Source organism: Amblyomma maculatum, chromosome 1 (genome assembly GCF_055883805.1).
Source record: "Amblyomma maculatum isolate TAMU_Amacu chromosome 1, ASM5588380v1, whole genome shotgun sequence".
Lineage (NCBI taxonomy): Eukaryota > Metazoa > Arthropoda > Arachnida > Ixodida > Ixodidae > Amblyomma > Amblyomma maculatum.
The window spans coordinates 111,517,980-111,540,210 of NC_139344.1; the positions used below are offsets into that span (position 1 = coordinate 111,517,980).

Genomic DNA, 22,231 nt, shown 5'->3' on the forward strand with positions numbered 1-22,231 from the left:
AACTGCCTGGGCACGTGGAAGGCCGTAGTAAAGTGGTCCAACTGTTTTGGCAAACCGGTTGTTTACGTTCAAATCCCTGTGGAGGTTTGAAAAGAGTACTGCAGCAAAACGGAATTCAACGCTAGGTTAAGGGAAGGGGGGGGAGAGGGGGGGGGGGTATGATGAACTGCTACTTCAGCTAGAAGTAACTGCCTAAGCAATGAATAGTTTTTTCAGCACCAGAAAGTTGCCCCCGATTGGTTTAAACATATTCCATGAAGCATGTGAAGCTCTTCCTGTCATTTACGAGGTACTTATTTTCATATTTTCTCTGTCCGAACTGACCATGTCCATGTCTTCTAAAGAACAAGATTCCAGTCGTCGTTCTTTCCTCCGTCTTTCTCATTGAACTTCACTGCTGGACCATTCAAATAATTAATGGCCAGGTTGCACGAGATGCGAAATTAGACCACCGGAATCAGGGTCCTTGGTGGCGATCTGGTGAGGAAATTAATGCGTTTTCTACTGCTGCCCTCTTTCTTCAGACGGCAGTGCGCAGGACATCTGGTTGTCATGCCAAGTTTCGGCGAATGGCCTGAGGACCTTAAAGAGGTAAATAAAAGGGTCTACGCAGGTTCAAGCCAAATGCATCTACCGTGCAGCGTTTATTTTGGACTATACATCTTGGCCTTGTTCGACCTCAGTCAGAAATTGCAAACTGTGGCCCGCATTAGATGTCATGCTGCGTTATATATTGGGTAGGTGTTCTACTCAGTCATTTAGCACTGCTTGTATTTAATATTTACTATTAGTATAGAGTCTTAACTGACGAGTGAGGAGATTTCAGTAGACGTGGGTGGTCTTTAATACTACATGCACAAATGCAACTGGGAACCATGCGTGCTGAGTTCAACAGTATTCACTTGTGCTCGAGGCATAGATGTTTTTCTTTCGCACATCTGCTGTCCTCGGAGTGTTCTTTCTTTGAAAGAAATTTTGACCACGTTATGTAAGGCAGTTCTCCGTCTGATGGATGGGAGCGATGACTGGCACCCCATCGTTTCGCGGGATGGCAGTCGCACCGGCGAAGTTGTACAACGGCGTAAGAGATTCCAGAGTATTAATGCTTGCCTAACAGGCACATTGTTTCAGCTACTCTCTACGTCTGTTTTCCTTTCTGTCTCATAACAGAGTTTTTTTACGCCTTTTACTTGTACCGTCGCCAGTTTAGAGCATTTTAATTTTTCGCTATCATGTGATATGCACAATTTATGACCATGTCTATCTTTTGTTTGTGTGCACCGTTGGTTAAATGTGTAATATTTTTTCTCTCGTTTTCTCTCGGGTTTTGCAATATTTTCAATATGGTTTGTCATTATGCCTTGTAAATATGCCCTGTAACTGTACGCGTCTCCGCCACCCATCTAACGCCCCCACACCATTGCCTTTAAGATTATATTAAATAAACTACTTCTAAATAATAATAGATATCCAATTACCTGCGTTTTCTTTTTCCATTATTTCTAACGCGCACAATGTTTCACGATAGTCTTTTCGTAATCACAGCTCGATGCTAGTCGCGTAAAAACGGAATAGCGCAAGCCACACTAATTATTTCTGCCGTGTTATTTAGCCAATGTATGTTCTTTTTCATTGTTGCGCTGTTTTTTTATACTCTTATACTATTCTACTCGTCTTCCTACATTATTCCGTTATTTAGCTTCTTCCTTACTGATATCTGTGCTATAACGTTTGTTCTCATTTGCTGTTTTCTGTCCTAATAAAAAATCACCAACATGCAGGCGCAGCTATACGCTGAACTTAGTAAATACGTTAACAAACTGCATGCTGTCAAGTGTGATAGACAGCTCTTGTATAATGAATTTTATATTCAAAAAAGAAAATTACAGTCTCACGCATGCCGTGCGCCTGTTCATGTGTGCAATAATGCATGCCTGTGCATCCTGCGGAATATGTGCCCTAGTAAGCGCTGCTCCCCTGTCTCTTCCGTTGTACACGAACATCGTTTAAAGGAGCTATCACGTTTTTCAAGTTCTGTCATACGTTGAAGTTGTTTATAGGCAGTACATTCCTTGCGTCTTCTCGTTTTGTTTATTTGAAGTGACTTCGACGAGATGACTGCAGTGTAGCAAAAGAAGTTAAAAATTTCTCTTATTTGGCGAAAGTTTATATTAATAACACTCTGGAAAGAGCAACTCATCAATAACTATTAAAGGAAATCATGTGCAGAGTAAACAAGATTAAAGCTTATTAAACATGCTTACCCTTTGGTAGTTTAAACGACATGCGGAATCCATAACCTTTATAAAGCGCTCTTTCTTCTGTTGATACCATAGAAAGCTCTACGATAGTCTCGATGAAGACTGTGTTGGCTATGTTCGGCTCTTGATGCTCCAAGAATCCCAAACTAAGAGCTCGCACGCCAATCATCTTATATGTTGAACCTACCACCAACGTGCAAATTATCCACCGGAATACATCCAAAGACGTTCGGGGTTTGCCAGAGTCAGAAACTTAATTTTTTAAAATTATTTCTTTCGACTTGTCAGGTGGATTCTGCCTACAACTATAGGAAACGAGCAAATTAATTTTATTCAGACGTGTAAAGCATGCACTGCAATTACATCAATATTAAAGACTGCGGTATAACACCCTGGACAAAAGGTATCTCTATTTCGAGCATAATTATATTCTAAACGCGGACTTAATTCTCGGTTTTTAATAAATGACTTCTCTCCGTCTACAAAGTTTTGTATTTTTTTTATTCTGCAAGGCTGTACCACACAAAAGTACAACGGAACATAAGACGCGACACTGTTAGCAGAAAAACTTTCGTGTTTGTTGAGAATTGAGGCTCAACATAAAGCTAGAAATAGAAAATGCCCGTTGTTAGCGTCTTTTCACTACGCAGGTCTTCACAGAAGGAATTCAGCTGTGTTTCACACTTTCACGTAAATGCTTACCGCGTAGTTGGTGAAGTTAATCCTGTTAACGGTCGTTACACCGGTCAACACGCAGAAAAGACGGGGGCGAGGCCACTACTGACATCGTCGCGTTCATACGTACTACTGACCGCGGTGACCCCAAGTTATATGGCGCCGTTGTCTCGCAGGGGGTGTGATGGGAGCCGTCCTGTGAGCGGACACCACCCGAGTGAGAGGCGCGATGGCGTGCAACACTGGGACGAGTCTGTACCAGGACCACATCTTGCAGGCCGTGCTGCAGGGCAATTTGACCAGCGTGCCCGAGCCCCCGTCCCGGCTGCTGAAGATACTCGTCGCTTCTTCCAGACCCGGTGCGTACGCTTTCTTTGCACCTACCTCCCCCTTGACAACGGCACCGCACGCTCGCATCGGCCATGCGCCCGCGCACGGGTCATGCGATCGTGCTGCTCCGTTTACAGGGGCGTCACGCTACTCCTTGCGTAAGATGTGCTCAGCGTCGGAGGTCTGGCTCCGCCGGCGACTGGGCCTTGCGAGTGCTGTACGCGCTTGTTTGTCGCCGAGCTCCTGCCTGCCAGAGTTCCAGGCAGCACGCCCAAGTACACGAAGAAACGCGCGAGCGGTCAATACAGCTCGTTCAAGTTTATTTATTTTCTTTTTACCTGGTGACTGGAGGGAGAGGCATGTCAGCACACAGGTTGACAAACGTTTTCATTTGCAGCGCAAAGTGAATGATTCCTCTAGGCTTTCGGCTGCAGGCACCAAGGCTGCGGATTAAATTTCGGCCATGGTGGTTGTACTTGGATGATGGCAAAATACAAACACCTGTGCGCTGTATGATGTCAGCGCAGGTAGAGAAACCCTGGGTGGTCCAAATTAATTCTGTAGCCCTCCACTATGGCGTCCCTAAAATCACAGATTCCACTTCATGACGTTACATACTACAATTGAACATTTACGCCTTTCGAAACCTTTGTCATTTACCCATTAACATATTGTCTTCTATCGCTTGTGGATCTTCCCCGTAACAGTATTATTGCCTGATAGTGAAACCCGTATTTTTCGTCCTTCAAAAAGATTGTGGTATCTCTGGGCCGCTTGGGTCTTTGCATAACTTTGTTTATCTGTTTTTGTACGCTTATTGGCTTTCAGAAGTTCACATGCATAGCATGGTTTTACGTATGACCTATCCCACAGAGCAAGGCGAAGCTTTAGGCCGGCCAGCTGTAAAACCGTTATATTGTTTTAGGAATATCAGTAAATCAGAACGTCCTATTTTGTCCAACATGTAGCTTGGTACTCTCTTAATAACTCAAGATACAAAAATTTTAAAACGTCGCATGCTTCCAGACAAAAGAAAAACTGGGACAACTAAATGTTTACGATTATTTCGGACGTCAAGTTTTGAGAGATATGGCCGGCAAAACCTGGCTCCTTTTTTACTGTTTTTTTTTTTTATTCAACAGCGTTTTCTTCTCGTAATTTGCTTCCCTGCTTAAAAGCAGCTCATCTCGTCATCTTTTGATACACCTGTCGATGGCAGGTTGCGGAGCTGGCAACCTAAATATCAAGTTAACATGATTGTAGATTTATGAGTTAGCAGAGCTATGATGCAAAAACTGAAGTTTTGCCAGTGTCATGTTTTACTCCTTGCAAAATCACACGCCTCGTGGACGGGATGATAAAAAAAAAATATGTGCTCATGTGCCAGCGGCAATACTACTAATGGCATTGTTCAGAAACCAAACATCGCTCATACCTCAGATCCAAGTAGAACGTGCTCTGGCACTTTATCAAAACGGCGAACGTATTGAATCCTTCATGCATTTGAACAAATTTTACAACTTTATATTTGCAAGATAAAAAACTACCTTCTCTCTCTCTTCCTTTTTTTTTTCATCTAGCCGACTAACGTCTCTTCAGAGAAAATTGTATAGTGTCGCTTCGTAATTGCCTCTCACAAAAAATAACATTTACTTTTCCGTACAGTGCTTAGGGTTTCGCTACTACGAGGAAAAAAAATACTTTCCGGAACTTTCGTTGGGACTAATTTCCGCAAACTTAACTCCAAAAAAAAAAAAAAAGAGCATTTCTCTTCTTTCATTCGGTAATGATTTATTGGCACTGCTTCTTAATTCTCTGTCACGAAATATTGCAATTATTTTTCCGTGTTGTGAGTAAAGGCTTCCACAACTAGGAGAACAACGCGCACTGCGTAACATTCATTCGCTCCACTTTCCGGAAACAAACTACAACAATTTTTTTTTCTCTAAGAATTGAATAAAATGCCACCGAGTATTTTTATATCCACAGACTTACTGAAAAAATAGGAAAGTTCTTTCTGTTGGTGAAAGCTATCCATCATTTGTATTCGCGTTCTTTTTTCCCATTTTTAGGCTTTTTATCTTTTACGCTACGCCTTTAGCTTCTGTTGTTTCTTTCTCATGTCCTTTAGCCTATGTGAAAAGCCTCGTCTCTCTTTCTTTAAATAGACTTTTCTTGCGATTTCGTTAAATAGACGAATGAATATGACCGCTGAAAACAGGATATGAGAAAAAACATTTCCTCCCTGTCTCTTTTTCTGTTCGCGCAGAGTAGCATAGGGGCGACAGCCGAACGCCACGTTACTTCAAGCACTTTTTTTTATAATTTTACATGCCGTAATTCTAGACATATTTGGGCTATATACGGGACAGGACGGGCCGCGCCTGTCCTCTCCACTTTTTCTATGTGCTTCGTCCTAGCGCGGTTTTTGTTCTAAGTTCATATTCGAGCAACCATCACCTGCCACCGCTCAGTGGCGACACCTACGTACAGCTGTAACGGAAAAAGATTGGCACTAGCGATTCATGGCCGGAGCAGAAAAATTGCTATACGCGGCGGTATTTTTGCCGTACATACGCTCCAACAGCGAGGGTGCCAAACATGGTCTATTTTCCAAAACAGGGATGGCCGGTAGAAAGCAGACAATTACGACGAGGGTCCATCCCAAAGACAGCATCATAAATTAAAGCTCGTGCAACCCTTATCAGCAGAATCATGCGCCGACGTGGCTACGCTACATGGTTAATTCGTTTTGTTTTGTATGTGTGTGTGTAAGAGAGAGAGAGAGTGCGTGTGCGCGTGCGAGTGCGTGCGTGCGTGCGTGCGTGCGTGCGTGCGTGCGTGTGTGTGTGTGTGTGTGTGTGTGTGTGTGTGTGTGTGTGTGTGTGTGTGTGTGTGTGTGTGTGTGTGTGTGTGTGTGTGTGTGTGTGTGTGTGTGTGTGTGTGTGTGTGTGTGTGTGTGTGTGTGTGTGTGTGTGTGTGTGTGTGTGTGTGTGTGTGTGTGTGTGTGTGTGTGTGTGTGTGTGTGTGTGTGTGTGTGTGTGTGTGTGTGTGTGTGTGTGTGTGTGTGTGTGTGTGTGTGTGTGTGTGTGTGTGTGTGTGTGTGTGTGTGTGTGTGTGTGTGTGTGTGTGTGTGTGTGTGTGTGTGTGTGTGTGTGTGTGTGTGTGTGTGTGTGTGTGTGTGTGTGTGTGTGTGTGTGTGTGTGTGTGTGTGTGTGTGTGTGTGTGTGTGTGTGTGTGTGTGTGTGTGTGTGTGTGTGTGTGTGTGTGTGTGTGTGTGTGTGTGTGTGTGTGTGTGTGTGTGTGTGTGTGTGTGTGTGTGTGTGTGTGTGTGTGTGTGTGTGTGTGTGTGTGTGTGTGTGTGTGTGTGTGTGTGTGTGTGTGTGTGTGTGTGTGTGTGTGTGTGTGTGTGTGTGTGTGTGTGTGTGTGTGTGTGTGTGTGTGTGTGTGTGTGTGTGTGTGTGTGTGTGTGTGTGTGTGTGTGTGTGTGTGTGTGTGTGTGTGTGTGTGTGTGTGTGTGTGTGTGTGTGTGTGTGTGTGTGTGTGTGTGTGTGTGTGTGTGTGTGTGTGTGTGTGTGTGTGTGTGTGTGTGTGTGTGTGTGTGTGTGTGTGTGTGTGTGTGTGTGTGTGTGTGTGTGTGTGTGTGTGTGTGTGTGTGTGTGTGTGTGTGTGTGTGTGTGTGTGTGTGTGTGTGTGTGTGTGTGTGTGTGTGTGTGTGTGTGTGTGTGTGTGTGTGTGTGTGTGTGTGTGTGTGTGTGTGTGTGTGTGTGTGTGTGTGTGTGTGTGTGTGTGTGTGTGTGTGTGTGTGTGTGTGTGTGTGTGTGTGTGTGTGTGTGTGTGTGTGTGTGTGTGTGTGTGTGTGTGTGAGTGAGTGAGTGAGTGAGTGAGTGAGTTTGTGCTGACGTTGAGAGCAGCGTTATCTTTATCGCAGTTTTCCTTTGAAGATGTACTTTAAAAAGCAGTGTGCGGCAGTGCCTACGTCACAAGACAGCACAAGCTTAAGTTGGGGGAAGACTGCGATAAAGAAAATACTGCTGATCGCAACACTAGCTGAAAAAAAAGAACAAGAAATCGACTCATGCGCATAGCAATCTTGGCGCATAATTCCACTGATAGGAAACGCACAATCTCTCGTTTAAGGTGCGATCTTTCGGTCGCGCTGCTTTCTACCGGCCGTCCTCACTTTGCAAAATACAATGTACATGGCACTCTCGCTTTTGGCGATCAATGCAACAGTAGCGCCGCATATCGCAATTTTTTTGCTCCGGTCACAAGTAAATTGTGCTAATCGTTTCCCGTTGCAACTGTACATCTGTGGTAGCTTGTCTTCGATGATGAATCACACACTCTCGAATTCATTTTAGCTCCGTAGTCCATTAACAGGCACGGTAGCCGTAAAAAAAAATGAGTCGGAGCGGAACGGATTTGAGCCCAGGATGTTAACTGAGTTCGGAACGTCTTAGCTATATCACCTTTATTTCTCTATTGGTCACAGCTAAATATCACCGCCGCCGATCGCCCCTAGTGCAGATAGCAACACATTCTCGTGCTGTGCACTACACGTCATCATCTTCCATCAACTACCATCTGTGCGCAAAAGCTCTCGCACGTCCTACTCGGTTTAGCTACGTTAAAACTCTAACATTTTGTCATCCTATGATATTATGCTCGAATTTTATAGTTTTATAGTGGGGGACCTTTGTTAGCGATGTGCGGCTTAAAACAGAAGAAAACAATACGAGACGTAATCAGCTTTCAATAATCACTAAAGTGTTCAAAAGAAAATACTGGGGATACAGATTCGCACGCGTTCGTCAAGCACTCAAACGTGTGCAAGCCGAATCTCTTTGCCGGCAGGTCTGGCAACCTTATGGTACATTTTTACCTTTGAGCTGTTTGTTGTGAATGGAGATAAGGGGCGAAGGAGAGCTTCAGTTTCAGTTCGTGCTGATTAAACCGGGGAGTTCATTCACAAGACGACCGCAGGGTGACAAATCAAGCCGCCCAATGGGCCTCCGCGGTCTGTTTTTCGAAGTGGGTAGATCAGCAGCCCAAAGCGAATGCCGCTCACATCGTGTTATACAGCGGCTGCACAGTGCAGTAAGCTGTTTTTAGACGCCCAAGGTCTGCGATGGCCCTAGACCTTTTTCTGGAGCGGCGAACCGAGCGAAATTTGCATTTGGGACCGATTATGCAAAGGAGAGCGCGGGTATGGCCAACGTGAGACCACGGGCTCAGCTTGTGGGAACAAGACAGCTTCAATGCAACCGCACTACGAAAGCGTAAACATCGAGTTGATCCCCCCCCCCCCTTTCTTTTTTTTTTTTTTATTCCTCCAACGCAGGACGCCTACTCTGTTCGAAATGGTCTCTCACAAATAATGAATTTTTGGGTGTGTGCTTTTTTTTTTTAGGTTTTTAGAATATTTTTAGTCCCTTACAGAAGCGCAGCGGTTTCACCGAGTGTACTTCACCCGTCGTTGTGACGCGAATTTTTACATTCTTTATTGTTCTTTTTATGCTCGTGCCCATTATGGAGGCGGTGTGAGGGTTGATTACAGAACGAAAGTAATGGCGTGATTCTTTCCAAGCGCCACGGCGCTACAAACAAACTTCTTGAGTGTCGAGCGAAAGATGTTCTTTGTGGTAGTACTGCGTACGATACTTCGCTCTCTACTGCCTGTTGCAAACAAGATTAGGTGAGAATCAGCGGGTCTCCTTCTCCAGTGGAAATTTTTTACTCGCGGCCACCGGACGTGGGAATTGCACCTCACCAGATTTATCGCGTTTGACACCTTTTTCACGAATGCTTTTGACCTGGCGTTTTGCTCCCGTTATAATTTGTTTAATCTTTCCCAAATGCAGTCCTAACAGACCGCTACACAACTTCACACCAACCTTTATTCCTTGTTTCTTTATTAGTTGCCCATGCCATATATTTGTCAGCATGACGCGGGTTGCGACAGGAACAGATACTAAAGTAAATAGATGTTTGTATTGTACTAACGAAGCCAATGGATCAACTGAGAAAAACGCTGTTGCCCCGGGCAATATTTTCGAAAATTCGAGTTTTCTAAGCTTTCAACCAAAACGATTGCGGTAAACCGAGGATTTAGAGCATGATATGTCACTTTTTTAACAGGTTTTTCCATGAGCGAAAATTACTTTTCTAGCCTTCAGACTAGTTTACTCGCTACCGGGTCTCCATTACATTCCCGTTTGCAATCGGCACTGCGCAACTGTATTAACGTTGGACATCGTCGCGTGTTTGTGGAAGTCAGCTATGTCACTCGGCAACAGTTCACAAGATGAAAAATTCCACTCCCCACATTTATTGAACGTAGCCATCTTAGGTCTCTCTTGTGAGGCTCAGAACTCTACTGGTGGTGTTCCCAAGTAGAGTAAATGTCAATGGTATACATGAACTTGAAGTTAAGTCTACAACATTTCTGCCGCTCGCCAACTGGCAAGCAAATAATTTCTCTTAGACACTAATCCTGCGCGAGCTCAATAATATTTTCAACGTCTATATAAAACAACTTTTAATAAGCGGAATCTTCAGCGTAACTACGCCCTATCATTTTTCTTCCTTTCTACTACATTCGCCTAATGATATAGACAAGCTAATAAGCGTAGCCTCGCCATAGCACAGTATATAAAGCCGTCTTACAGTATCATTAGTAATCATCCAAATGCAGAACCCCAATTCATCCAGCATTAAACAATTCTTCAAGATTTCACCCGCATTGCACCCGCTCTTAGGTGACGCATGTTTTGAGAACAGTGCACCTCACCTTATTAGCGAACGGTTAATTCCCGTCATCTATAATCAGCATAGAATTATTACATATTTAAATTCCGAAAGCAGCCTTGCAAATGACACAGCTGCTTAGGGGAATGATAGCTCTTAACATCTGTAGTACGCAAAAAAAAAAAGGAAAATAACTTACCCACTCACTGCTAGCATCTGCCACTGGCCCGTTTTCAGCTGCGCTACTTCAGGCGTTTTTCGAAAGAAAGCTTACCTTGCAAAATATATTCGTTTTCAAAGAACGGTGTTCGTGACATAAAAAAAAAAAAAAGTTTGCGGAAGGTATAATTCTGTACTTCAAGGCGATAAAATTCGAAGCACTGTGCGCAGTATGCTCTAGCTCTAAAGAATTCAACTGTCGAGTTTTACAGAAGCTGTGTCGCCTACTACGATCTGAGCTGATACGAAGGCAGATATATCAGTCTGAGGATCAGACTAAAACGAGATTTGTGCAAATCGCGCTGTCGCCGAGCTACGTGTCTGCGGTCGATACCATGACATTAAAATTTAGCGCATAAAATGCTAAAAGAAAGAAAAAAAACGTGCGGAATTTCAATACCTCCGATTTCATTCTAGGCCAAATTGTGAGGTTCATGAATGCGGCATCATTGGTGAACGATATGTCCTCACGTGTTCGGAAAGGTGCAGCGTTCCTGTCTCTCCCTCAGCTGTCAAGCGAATTGGCCATCTTGCCTTCCGTTTTCATTTTTATTTTTAGAAAAATCTCCAGAATTATTTCTCGCGGCGCACAGCGACAACTCTCATCTTCCCATTATTGGCGCGTTCTAAAGGCCTCAAATGCAGCTTTGATTCTTACTGCAGGGCTGCAAGTAAAACGGGAAGACGCGGACGTCAAAGTATCATGTGCAGCTGAGCATGTACCAGCGCACTTAGTGAGATCGCTCCATTTTTTTTTTTTTTTCGAAATGCCTTCCGTTGTAACCTGATATTCCCGTTTGGCTGTCATCCATTATATCCTACTCACTTATGTTTGTGTACCTATCTACTGTTAGTTCCTTTACTGGTTAGCCTCCCTGCCTTTCCTTGTCATCTTCCTCCTCCTCCTCCTATCTACTGTTACAGTGGCGAGCCTGCTACCGTCACATAAGAAAATCGCCTGTTGCATCCTATGTGTGAAAATGTTATTAGTTAGCACGTTCGGTATTTCCGAGCCACCGGACACAAATAATTCACTCTGGCCGCACAAAGGACAAAAGTTTAAAGGGGGGTGCGCAGGAGCAGGTATGGGTGGTAAATATCGGAAGCGTGCAGACAAGAGCGCCACTTTCCTACTTTCTGGCGAAGGCAGCGAGATAGTTGATTGCTAGGAAGACGGCAAGACGGGCCCTAATGGGTAAGTGAAAGAGGGATTGATCAGAATGGCTTGGAAGGAACCACAGATGAACTTCTTTTTCGTTCGAATGCTTAAAACTTACTCAAAGGAGGTTGGTTGTACCTTCTCTGATAATGTTTTGTTTATTGCTGAAAATTAATTATGGTTCTACTGTATAAAAGCCGACGGTGGTTAAGTGCGTCCTTTTATCCACGCTGCTAGTGACACTTACTGCCACAGAAGAAGTTTCAGCGCATCGCGAAGCACCAGGGACACATAACAAGCAGCAAGAAGATGCATGATGACATCGTCTTCGGACTACTGTGCTGTAGTAAGAGCAATGCGTTTCAGAGCAAAGTTTATTTCTGGTCTTACGTTTCTGAAGTAAATTATAAAGCCAGGCATGCGGCCAAACTAACAATATCCGCTTTACAGCGCGCCACATTAGGGTTTTATCTCGCAGCCCCGCTAAAGTCTAGCCGTAAATTCATGCCTACGCTAGGCGCGAGTCGCCCCTCGCATTGAAGAAATAAAATTCTCCCGCTCCACATATAGTAACAAACGCCTCTCCTTAGCCTCGCAATGGCCATGCTCGTCGAAAGCAGCCAACCGCGGATTCGAAGTTATATCAGTATTAACACTTGATCAGCCGCCTTTAATGTCCTCATTATGCATAACTCCGCAGCCGCACCTGTGTTCTCCTGCCCTTCGTCGATTTCACTTCGCATGTCATGCTCTGGCTAACGAGATGGTGCACAGACTATCCCAAGCTTGCTTCTTCTCGTCCCGTAGGTTGCACAGAACATTCGCGTGTAGGCCGCCAGTTTTTTCGCCTTACGAGCCAACTTCCACCTGGGCTGGCAAAGGGCTGGAACGCGGTTTTGTGCATTTTTCACTCACATAATTTACCCAACGGCTGCGCCCGTCTCCGTTTATTCGAAGGTATACCTACGAGCCCCGTACTCCAAAGCCCGTCTCCAGAAGCCAGCCTCCTTTAAAACTATCGAAGGCTTAGCGGCGGATGCCCCTGCCGGAGATTGCACACTTTTCGGTCCGCCGAGACGCGCCGGTCATAACAGTTGGGTCGAGTTAACTTGAAGCCGCCAGCCCTGCGGGGCACGGTCCGGTGCGCACACGCAAATCAGGTTCTGGCCGTGATGCACACGCCCGGCGGTCGCCGGGCTGCGTGCCACTGAAGGCATCTGGCCCGGACGCGACCCGCAGACACACAGGCAGCCCGAATGAATTGGATTAGTGAGCATTATCTCGGGGTCCCCGTAGAGGCCGGCGGCTCTTCGCGGCGCTATCGCGGCAAGATGAGCGTGGGCTCTCGGCGCGGCGTGAGCTGCCCAGATTATGCCGCACTGTTACCGCTAAACCAGCGTGATAGGCCCAGACGGTCCTCTTTACGACGACGCTGGCTCGGCCAAGGCGGCACATTTCGATTGTGCGTGCGAGCGCAAGCAGGCGCGCCTGCGTATGCTGAAATGGTGATCGGAGTATTCTGTTTGGCTGTGTTTCAAGACGGGACATCCGCTAACTTTTCGGACGCCTCCCACATTTGCGTTTTCTGGACTGTCTTTCTGTCCTGTCTGCACGTGGCCTAACCACGCAATCAGATTAAGCTCGTAGGTGTTATAATGTTCCCACCTTGAAAAAAGCGGGGGGGGGGGGGGGGGGAGGAATAGGGGGCTTTGTATATAAAAAAGAGAAAGAGAAGAAATATGTTGCAAAGTGCGTAACAGTTCCCCAGCTAAAACTAAAGGACATAAAAATGTTTTGGAACCACTGCCTTCAATACGAGGTGGTTGAAAGTCGCAGCTTTTTCAGGATCGTAAACACACCCAAAGTCGCGCACCTGGGTGTATTTGCGCATTCATGTTCTTTTCGCGCAAGACGTGTGCACGCACACGACTAGGTGTATATGACGTAAAACAGTGGCTGCAATAAAGTCACAGTGAACTGAGTACAGGGGCGTCGCTGCTAACTGTACACTCAGCAGGCCAACCGTCCAACTCACGACAGCGCAGAACAGTCATCGCCGAACGAATGCCCTGAGCACAACGATGACGATTGTGGGGCTTCTTTGTTTTTATCGTATGGATATTATCGCATGCAGCAGGCGGCGGTTAAGATTGCCGTGTCCATGCCGTCTATCGAAAGCTGCAGGTGCAGGCCTCGGATACTATTATGGACAGATTTCTTCGACTCCACCTGTTTCGTGCGTATGCTTTTTTTTTCTTTCGCAAAATAAAAGAGAAAAAAAAAAAAACTGGCTTAAATAGGCAGAAAATAACGCGTGCTAGAGGCTCTAAAATACCAGGATATTTATTCACGTACGAAGAAACACTAAACGCTAGTGGATCGCTAACTGTTATTAAGGCCGGCCTGGCGTGACCAGTAAGCTTCGAACTGTGTAATATATTAATCTTTGATGAAATTTGAAGAATTTAACATAGACGCAGATATATTATAAGGCTTCTGACTGAACAGTATCCAACAATTCAAGCCTCAGAAACGCCTCACCATGGTGGTGCAGTAGTTAGGGTGCTCGACTGCTGTGCTCTAGGATACGGGGTCGAATTCCGGCCCCGGCGGCCTCCTTCCGATGGAGGAGAAAAGCAAGACACCCTTGTAATGTGCCATGTCATGCCAGTGCACATTAAAAAGCCCCAGATCGTCGACACCTCCGGAGCCCTCCACTAAGGCATCTCGCATAGCTTGAGTCGCTTTGGGTCGTTAACGGCCATGAACCAAATCAAACCAATCCCAGAAACGAAGATTGGATCACAGAGGGACTGTTAGCATTATTTCGCCCCATTACATGCGATTTCTGCCCGTAAACCGTACGGTGACATGACATTTAATGAATAATTAGCGGTATATTCCATGCTATTTCTTGATTACCCTATTTCAGAAATGCATGCATGCTGTACAATATCTTCATCTTATGCCTACACTAAAGCCAATGCAAGGAAGGTTGTTATATAGAAACCTTCACGCATTTATTCATCTAACTTGCGAGCAGCTAGCGATTGCGTAGCGTGTGCGACATTTGTCCTTGGAATCATCCCCTGTTATTGGCATGTCTGAGTAACCACATGTTTTTAATTTGATTTACTTTACAATTGTGTCACGCGTTGCAGGTGAGGTTGGTCTGAAGGATCAAAGGAAAGAGGGCGCTAACTTTGACACAAGCATTATTACACTTTATGTGCCTACTATGCACTTAATATGCACCTACTCTCACCGGAGAAGGGGTAGGCAGCGAACGCGGTGGTTAAATGACATCCTCGAGGCGCTGAAGATGAAGTTATGTGATGTTAGGAAGATAGTGAGAGACCGGAAAACGTGGCGTGATACGGTCCATAGGGTCACGAAGCGTTGCACATGACTGAACGACTGAGCTGAACTGACTCTTAAAGTGAAGCTTAAGCTCTGAAGACCTCCGGATAGCCAACTAGCCCGCTCGCAAGTACTACTGAAGCTTAAGCGTCCTCCTAACTTCTATTTTTCAAATGACGCTTTACCTTTAAGCATAGCCAGACTATAAATGGAGGCAAACGTGTGCTTTGTTCCACATTCAGATCTCCACGATCTGAATATGGAACTGACACTGCTCCGCGCCTCATCTAAAGGCGTTCGCACACCCATCCAACGAAATAACAGGAGAGCAAAGACTCGTGTGGGCTCACTGGAAATCAACACAAATAATCCGCCAAAGGAGGTAGCTTGAGTAGGTACAGTTTTGCTTCTGTGATATACGTGAAGGAGGTTTTCGTGTCGAAGGCTCAGGTGCATCAAGAGGTTAAGCAGGTTTAATGTTGAGATAATGTCTGAAGCATCGGCAGCACTTACATAATTCCTCATAATAAAATGAGCTCCAAGACTCTGGATGTTTGCGGGGAATCTTAGTGGCTCTACTCACATATCCAAAACTGCAAATCGTAGTTAGATACTTCTGTTCCGAATGCTATATATAGACATACTTTAAGCGATCGAACGGGCACAAGAAAGTTCCTCCTTAAAAATCCAAGCATGCTTGTGACATGGTTAACTGCGCGGCTAAGCTGCTGTTTTCATGAAAAGTCTAAAGACTCGTCGGACCCGACAATCATGTGTCAATGGTGACTTGCTCGGGACACATGAACTGTGCTTTATATTCATCCAGGTTACGAAGATTATAATATACTGACGTTCTGTAACATTGGCACCCATCTGCATATAGGGGTTATACTGTATTTTCGTTGCTTGACCCTTACGTGGTATTTTGTGTAAGGAAAGCAAGCGCTGATGAATAATTCTGACAATGACATAACTAAAGAAGCGTGCAGAAGCAGGAAATATGTTAGGTAGGCTTGCGAAGTTTAACGTGGTATATCAGAGGCGCCGTAGTGAAGCGCTCGGGGTTAATTTTGTCCACTTGGCTTCCCTAACATGCATTGATATCGTACAGCACGCGGTCATTTTTGCATTCATCCTCCGTGGAGGCCCGCGGTCAGGAAGTAATTCTTGATTTGAGCCAGTGCAGCCCGATTGCCACTAACCTATAAATAACGCGGCAGTGGTCCATGATACGTTCTTCTGCCACGCTTGAGCTGTGGCGCTACGCAGTTCGCGGCACGTTCGTACAAATGCAGCCTGTGCCCCGCGACCTAATACGCGGTTGCTCCGACAACAGGTCCCGAGCCGGCCGTTTCTTTATTCACACGGCTCGAAGGGTGGCTGTTGCTACTCTTGATGCTTTCCTCTCGGGCGCCACTGGACTGAATAATTGACCGCAGTAGGTCAATGAGTGCGGCGGACTGCAGTTCTGGCGTCATTCCGCGCAAGGGAGCAATCTCCTGACATGCGGCTGCACCCAACGGGCTGGCCTCGGCGTGGCTGCTGCGCCAGAGGGCGCCGCGCTACTGGTACGTGCGTTGTTTGGCTGAGCCGAACTCTGCGCATGGGGTGGCTTATGGCGAACCTCTGCTACCGGGCGCCGAGACTATCCACTGTTTGAGCTCGGAGAGCTTGTTTCCGCGTGTCCCCTTATTTGTTCCGGCGAGCAAACAATTTGTTGGATCGTGCCGTCGACCGGCGACCAATTATGTGAGCACGTCGCTCCGCCTCCTTGGCATTGGACAAGAACCGTCAGGAGCAACGGTTGCGTACTATCACGGAAAAAAAAAATTGTTTCCTACCTAAACGCTACCCCGGTATTCTTTTTTCTTGTACTCTGCCACATGTGTTTGCTTTGCAGAAGAAATTTTTTTAGTTTTCTTCCTTCGCTTTCTTCGCTCTATGCCTGCCTTTTCACTTCTCTCCTGGTCGTGTTTTTGACTCCCCATTCGTGTGATGGAAAACAAAAACAAAGCCGCAATAGCGTCCGCAGAAATGAAGGGGGCCAGTTTTGCAAACACCGGGAGCCAGGTAGCGTTGCATGTGGTCGTTTAAGCTAACATTGGTGTTGTACTGAAAGGAGAAAGCTGATATGTTCTCTGATTTTGGGTCACTGTCCTGGAGTTCTGCGTAGTGGGCTCAGTGGCTGCTTGGCTCGTTCGTTTGTCTGTATAGAGAGCATTAAGAACCCCTCTTCGAATAATGTGTACTGTTGATACATGTACGTACTATAGCGCTCAGTATGAGCTACACCGCGCAAGCACGTGTCCGAGCGCTCTGCAAGGTTGTACAGTGGCGTACCGAGGGGTCCTAGCACGCGTGCTAGAACAGCTACATCCTCTCCAGATAACCCGAAAACGCGGCGAAATCGGCGCTACTGTACAACCTTGCAGAGCGTTCGGACACGAGCTCGCGCGCTGTAGCTCATACTGAGCGCTATAGTACCTATTTCGGCGCAGCGTTCCGCTCAATTCTCTCAAATATGAATAAATAAGGCTGATGTAGTGCATATAATGGCTAGTGTCAATACATAAGGTAGATTGAGAAGAAGAAGAGGCCTCCGCCGCACCGCGGAAATATGCAGCCAGCTGCATGTCTAACGTCAAATTGCCGGGGTGAATGAGCAGCGTCCATGACAAATAACTGCATACCTTCTTGGTCAAATCCTATAAATTGCCTTAAACGGCGGAGGCTTGCTTTCGATGAACCCATAGGAGCTTCAGCAGCTCATTTCGTTTAACTTTCTGTTTACGTATGACTACCTTGCACTTGCAGATTAAAGCGAAGGTACGCTGGGCATTGCTGATTGGCAAGCATAATTCGAGCTCTCATACTCTGAACCCATGCCGAAACCTCACAGACGCGGTACGCCGGGCCGAAAGTGTGATTATGCCCGAGCGATCGGCCATGTATTGTGCCTCTCATGTATCTGGCCTGCGGGCATCGTGGCCATGGTGCAGTTAACTCACATTTTTACTTGCGAATATATCGTGCTGCTGAAGAAACCATCGTAACATAGATAATACTGTATAATTAGTTGAAGTGGGCTGGCTGCGCTTATATACAAACATTTACACACAGTGCAACTTTAACATCTCCTAAGGCCCACTTGATGCAATTGGACTATATAGGGGGTGTTTTTCTTTTTTGTTAAGTCCACAATTTTTAATAAAGGGCAATGGACTTTAGAACAATCTTAACCCTGGGTCTGTACTGGACCTACGGCGGACACCGGGTAGGACGCAGAAGGCTTCAATTACTTCTCTACTCAACTAAACACGTTAATTAACTTTACATTTTTTTTATTTTACGGGGTGTGTTTTATTTTGCATTTTGGAGCTCGTCGAGCTCCAAATAGTATAGTGTCGAAAAGAATATGTTTTTAAAAAATTAGCTGCAGTTTAGCTTGTGGTTAAACCTGGAGTTATGCGAGAGCAATCTGCATGGCTATGCTTAGGTTAGTCTTGCAAGAAAAAACATGGCTTTTGCACATAGTAGTTTACTCTATGGTTGCAGCTTTCTTTATGTCATAAGGGGCACTTTTGACCACTGAAGTGTGATGAGAAGAAATCGCCTTTTGCGCGGTGGTCCGACGCCCTCCATTTCGGCACCTCTTTCTCTCTGTTTTCACCCCCAAACTTCTTGATCCCGGCCTCGGCGGCAGCTTTTCGATGGAGGTGAAAAGCAAGGCGCCCGTGTGCTGTGCGATGTCAGTGCACGTTAAAGAACCCCAGGTGGTCGAAATTTCCGGAGTCCTCCACTACGGCGTCTCTCATAGCCTGAGTCGCTTTGGGACGTTAAACCCCACAAACCAAACCAAAACCAACCAAACTTCGTGATGACACGATAGCGTGAGCTACTAGCCAGCGTGGCTAGTAGCTCGTGCCTGCGTGGCCTAGGGATAACGTACATGCAAGGGTCTTGGCAGGCTGATTGAGATATCACCTCCCATATGAAAGGACAGGCCTGGGTTAGCAGCGCAGCCAACTCTTCTTCTTCTTCTAGCTGTTGCTAGGCGATGGCTCAATGTCAGTCCGACCACGGCCAAGGTGCGACCACGACGAAAGTGCGATCACGACGAAGAGGCGAAGTGTCTCGCGTAGTGTAGCTCTCGCTACAAAAAGAAAAAATGTATCGGGCGGCACAAGACCCAAAAATGTGACTCTGACAGCCGGTTTTGCCCAACAACACCGCGTCAGCGGCGCGTCCGGCGTAGATTGCTTGGTCTGTGCGCGCTGTGAGGCCTAACCGCAAGCGCAATCACTGCGCTCATTGAGTATACCGACGCGCTGTGCTAGCGTGCAGCCTACCAAGGTAGCATTTCAGGGCCTTGTAACGCGCGGCACAATTTTTTAAAGAAACTCTTTCTTCACGGCTACGCTATTTAGAGGACGAGCTCCAATACTGCAACTACAACATACCCCCAAAGTGAAAATTAAAAAGTTAATTAGCGCATGTAGTTAATCAGCCAACTAATTACAGCAGATTTTATATTACCCGGAGTCCGCCGTAGTCCCCGATATAGTCCCTAGGGCTAAAATAAATCTATAGCCAGTTACCTTTGTATTAAAATTTCGGACCTTCTGAAAAGATTGGTATACATTGGAGTTAACCCATGTTTTACATGAAAATACCTAAGCAAAAATGCAAGAAATATAAGCGCCTTCTTCTACTGAGCGCAGTGGCGCTCATTGAAAGATCTTCGTTGACTGGCACGTCTGAAAAGATGTCTTTCTTTTAAAAACATGGCGTGGCCCTGCAATAGAACCTTTGTAGGGTGTCATTGTACTCCAGTTCATTTCCTTCCAAGGGACGCTTTCTAATCATAAGAACGGGGGCGTCGGATGCACGAGGGCGTCGGACTAACAATCCAAGTGAAGGCTCGCATGATCCTCAGGCAGGGATCCCGGCTAAGGGCCCCAAATGCAGATGTCGTCAGCGTACATTGAAGATAGAGCCAAGTGGAATAAACGCCCAGCAAGTATTACCAAAGTCTTAGGAATGTGGGACATCGCTCGCTGCTCTGAGGCACGCCACATCGGGCGTAATATAATGGGTCATCTCATAGCGACACAAATTTCGTCCTAAATTTGTGCATCAAGTGAAATATTAACACGCAAGCTTCATCACCCCTGCAGCACCATGAATGCCTTCATAAGCAACCTTGACACTTATGTGCAGTTTTGATTGTAATAATTTTCTCATTTTCCGCAAAAATACAAACCCATAAAGTTGTTAAGGAGCAGATCCCACGTCTAAATCCGGCTTGAACTATACTTGCTTAATGGGGAGAAGATTTTCTTTCGTGCTATGCAAAAACGCCGAAAAAATTCTTGCTTTATTTTTATTATAGTTATATAACTATTTTTATTCCTTTTTGTTTCGTAACTCCGTATATTTTTTCCACTGCAAAATGCACTTTTAGAAAGGATGGAGCTTAATTACCGATTGCTTCTCATATAGTGCTGCGGAGGTTGCTTCTCAGTTTTGTAGAATCAAGCCGCATAGCGTATCTTTTTTCTTTTTGCGTTCTAAGTTTGTTTCGCGCTATGCACACTGTGGACCTATTTAATACCTACCACCGTGCACATCGAGAAATGCTATTGTGATAGCAGGCTCGAAAAGTAGTTTCCATTGCTCTGCCGTCCGACTAAAACCACAACCCGTCGCATAGACCCCTCATCAAGCAAAGCGAATGCTTCAGGCAAGGCATTTTTTTTTTTCGAAGTATTCACTGGCGCTGATTATAGATTTTTTTTTTTTTTCTGCTTACTGCACACGGTTGTCATGTCCAGATACTCATTTAGCTCACACATCGTCCCGGAGACGGTGAACACGAATTTCCCGCTGTTAATCCGTTCCGCCAGTCCTTTCATTGCCTTTCGCGTCTCGACCAGAGTGCGATCGCGGTTCACGTCACGTCGGAGTTTTATTAGCACGTCGTCGTCACTGCATCGCGAGATTTTTACGGTCCCTCTCCCTAACTGCTCATCTACAATCCCCTACGAGTCCCTTTGTCAAAACGTTGGCTCGGCTTGCGAACTGAGGCTTCCCCTCATCCCTTGTTCAGTGCTCTTTCATTTCTTCATGCCGGCATTTGTGATTATCTCACACCACATTAGAAAGCAAGTTACTGCGGCTTTGCAGGGTGTAATAGAGGCAACTTTACCTATTTTTGTTTCTTTAACCGAGACACAGTTACATTTTTAGAAAGTTTTGTAAGGGATGGACATGCAATACACTCTGATGTTATTTGATCAGCCAGAGTTTTAGTACCATAGCTTGTTCTTAACCTTGACTTCGTCGTTGCGATAGTAAATAGGTCGCATGCCACTGATTTGCTTAGTACTTGTTTGAAAAAGTGGAGTGCACGGTTTCATTTCACGGAAATCCAATGTGGCAAGACAAAAATTATATAACTCGGTAAATGCCAATAAATTCGAAGTCTAACAGAGCGAGTTTATTGATGAGGTTGGTTTAGTGAATATCATATGTCATGTTCTTTTCTGCAGAGAAGAGAGATGCTCGGAATTCCTTTTATTGAGAACTGGAAACTGGACAAGTTGGAAAGAGTTCATAGTAAAGCAGCGTGATACACCAGACAAAGTGGAAGGAACAGGGGACGATACGAGCACTTATTTATTTATTTATTTATTTATTTATTTATTTATTTATTTATTTATTTATTTATTTATTTATTTATTTATTTATTTATTTATTTATTTATTTATTTATTTATTTATTTATTTATTTATTTATTTATTTATTTATTTATTTGCTTGTTTGTTTATCCGTTCTATTTATCCGTTTTATTGCCAGACTAGAAGACACTGCGTAAGCTAGGAGTGGATAAATGAACAATACAGTTGTTTCCTTACACGCAACGATAAGGGATGTTTAATTATGTACATTATTCCAAGAGATATAGATAACGTCGCTCGAATATAATTGAGACGCATAGACCAACTTAGGTCAAACATAGAAAGTACTTCTAGGAACCGCAAGAGTTAGAAGGCATTATTTCGTGATTTTTGATGTTACATTTTATATCATGAACCTGTGGTTTATTCTGGGAGCAAAATATTGTGAACTGTATTTTCTTTATATTTAGATTATTCTCATTCGCATTAAGCCAGCTATAAGTCTCGTTAAGCTACATATTGGCGCTCTTTTCTACGGAGTAAAGGTCTATACCCGAAAAGAAACAAAAAACATTATTATCATCAGTGTGCATAACAATAGCACAAATGAGAGGAATATTGGCAATATATTTAATGTGTGATAGAATAAGGAAAGGACCCAAAATACATCCCTGTGGGACTTCATATCTTAAGCCCCATATGCTAGAGTGGAAACCATAAATCTGCATGTATTGCGTTCTACCTGCAAAGTACGTAGCTCTCTGTTAATGTTAGCGTCAAGGGGCGGACATCATACG

The 22,231-nt window shown here is 45.0% G+C and overlaps 1 protein-coding gene across 1 annotated transcript in view; it reads left to right on the top strand.

Annotated features, from left to right (window-relative positions):
* The window catches only part of LOC146203500 (protein qui-1), a 587,371-nt gene that overhangs the window by 309,808 nt on the left and 255,332 nt on the right, over nucleotides 1–22,231 (top strand). Inside the window, exon 4 of the mRNA XM_084588801.1 lies at nucleotides 3,113–3,295. Coding sequence (XP_084444927.1) covers nucleotides 3,166–3,295 — 130 coding nt within the window. The 5' untranslated portion in view covers nucleotides 3,113–3,165. The remainder of the gene's footprint in view (nucleotides 1–3,112; nucleotides 3,296–22,231) is intronic.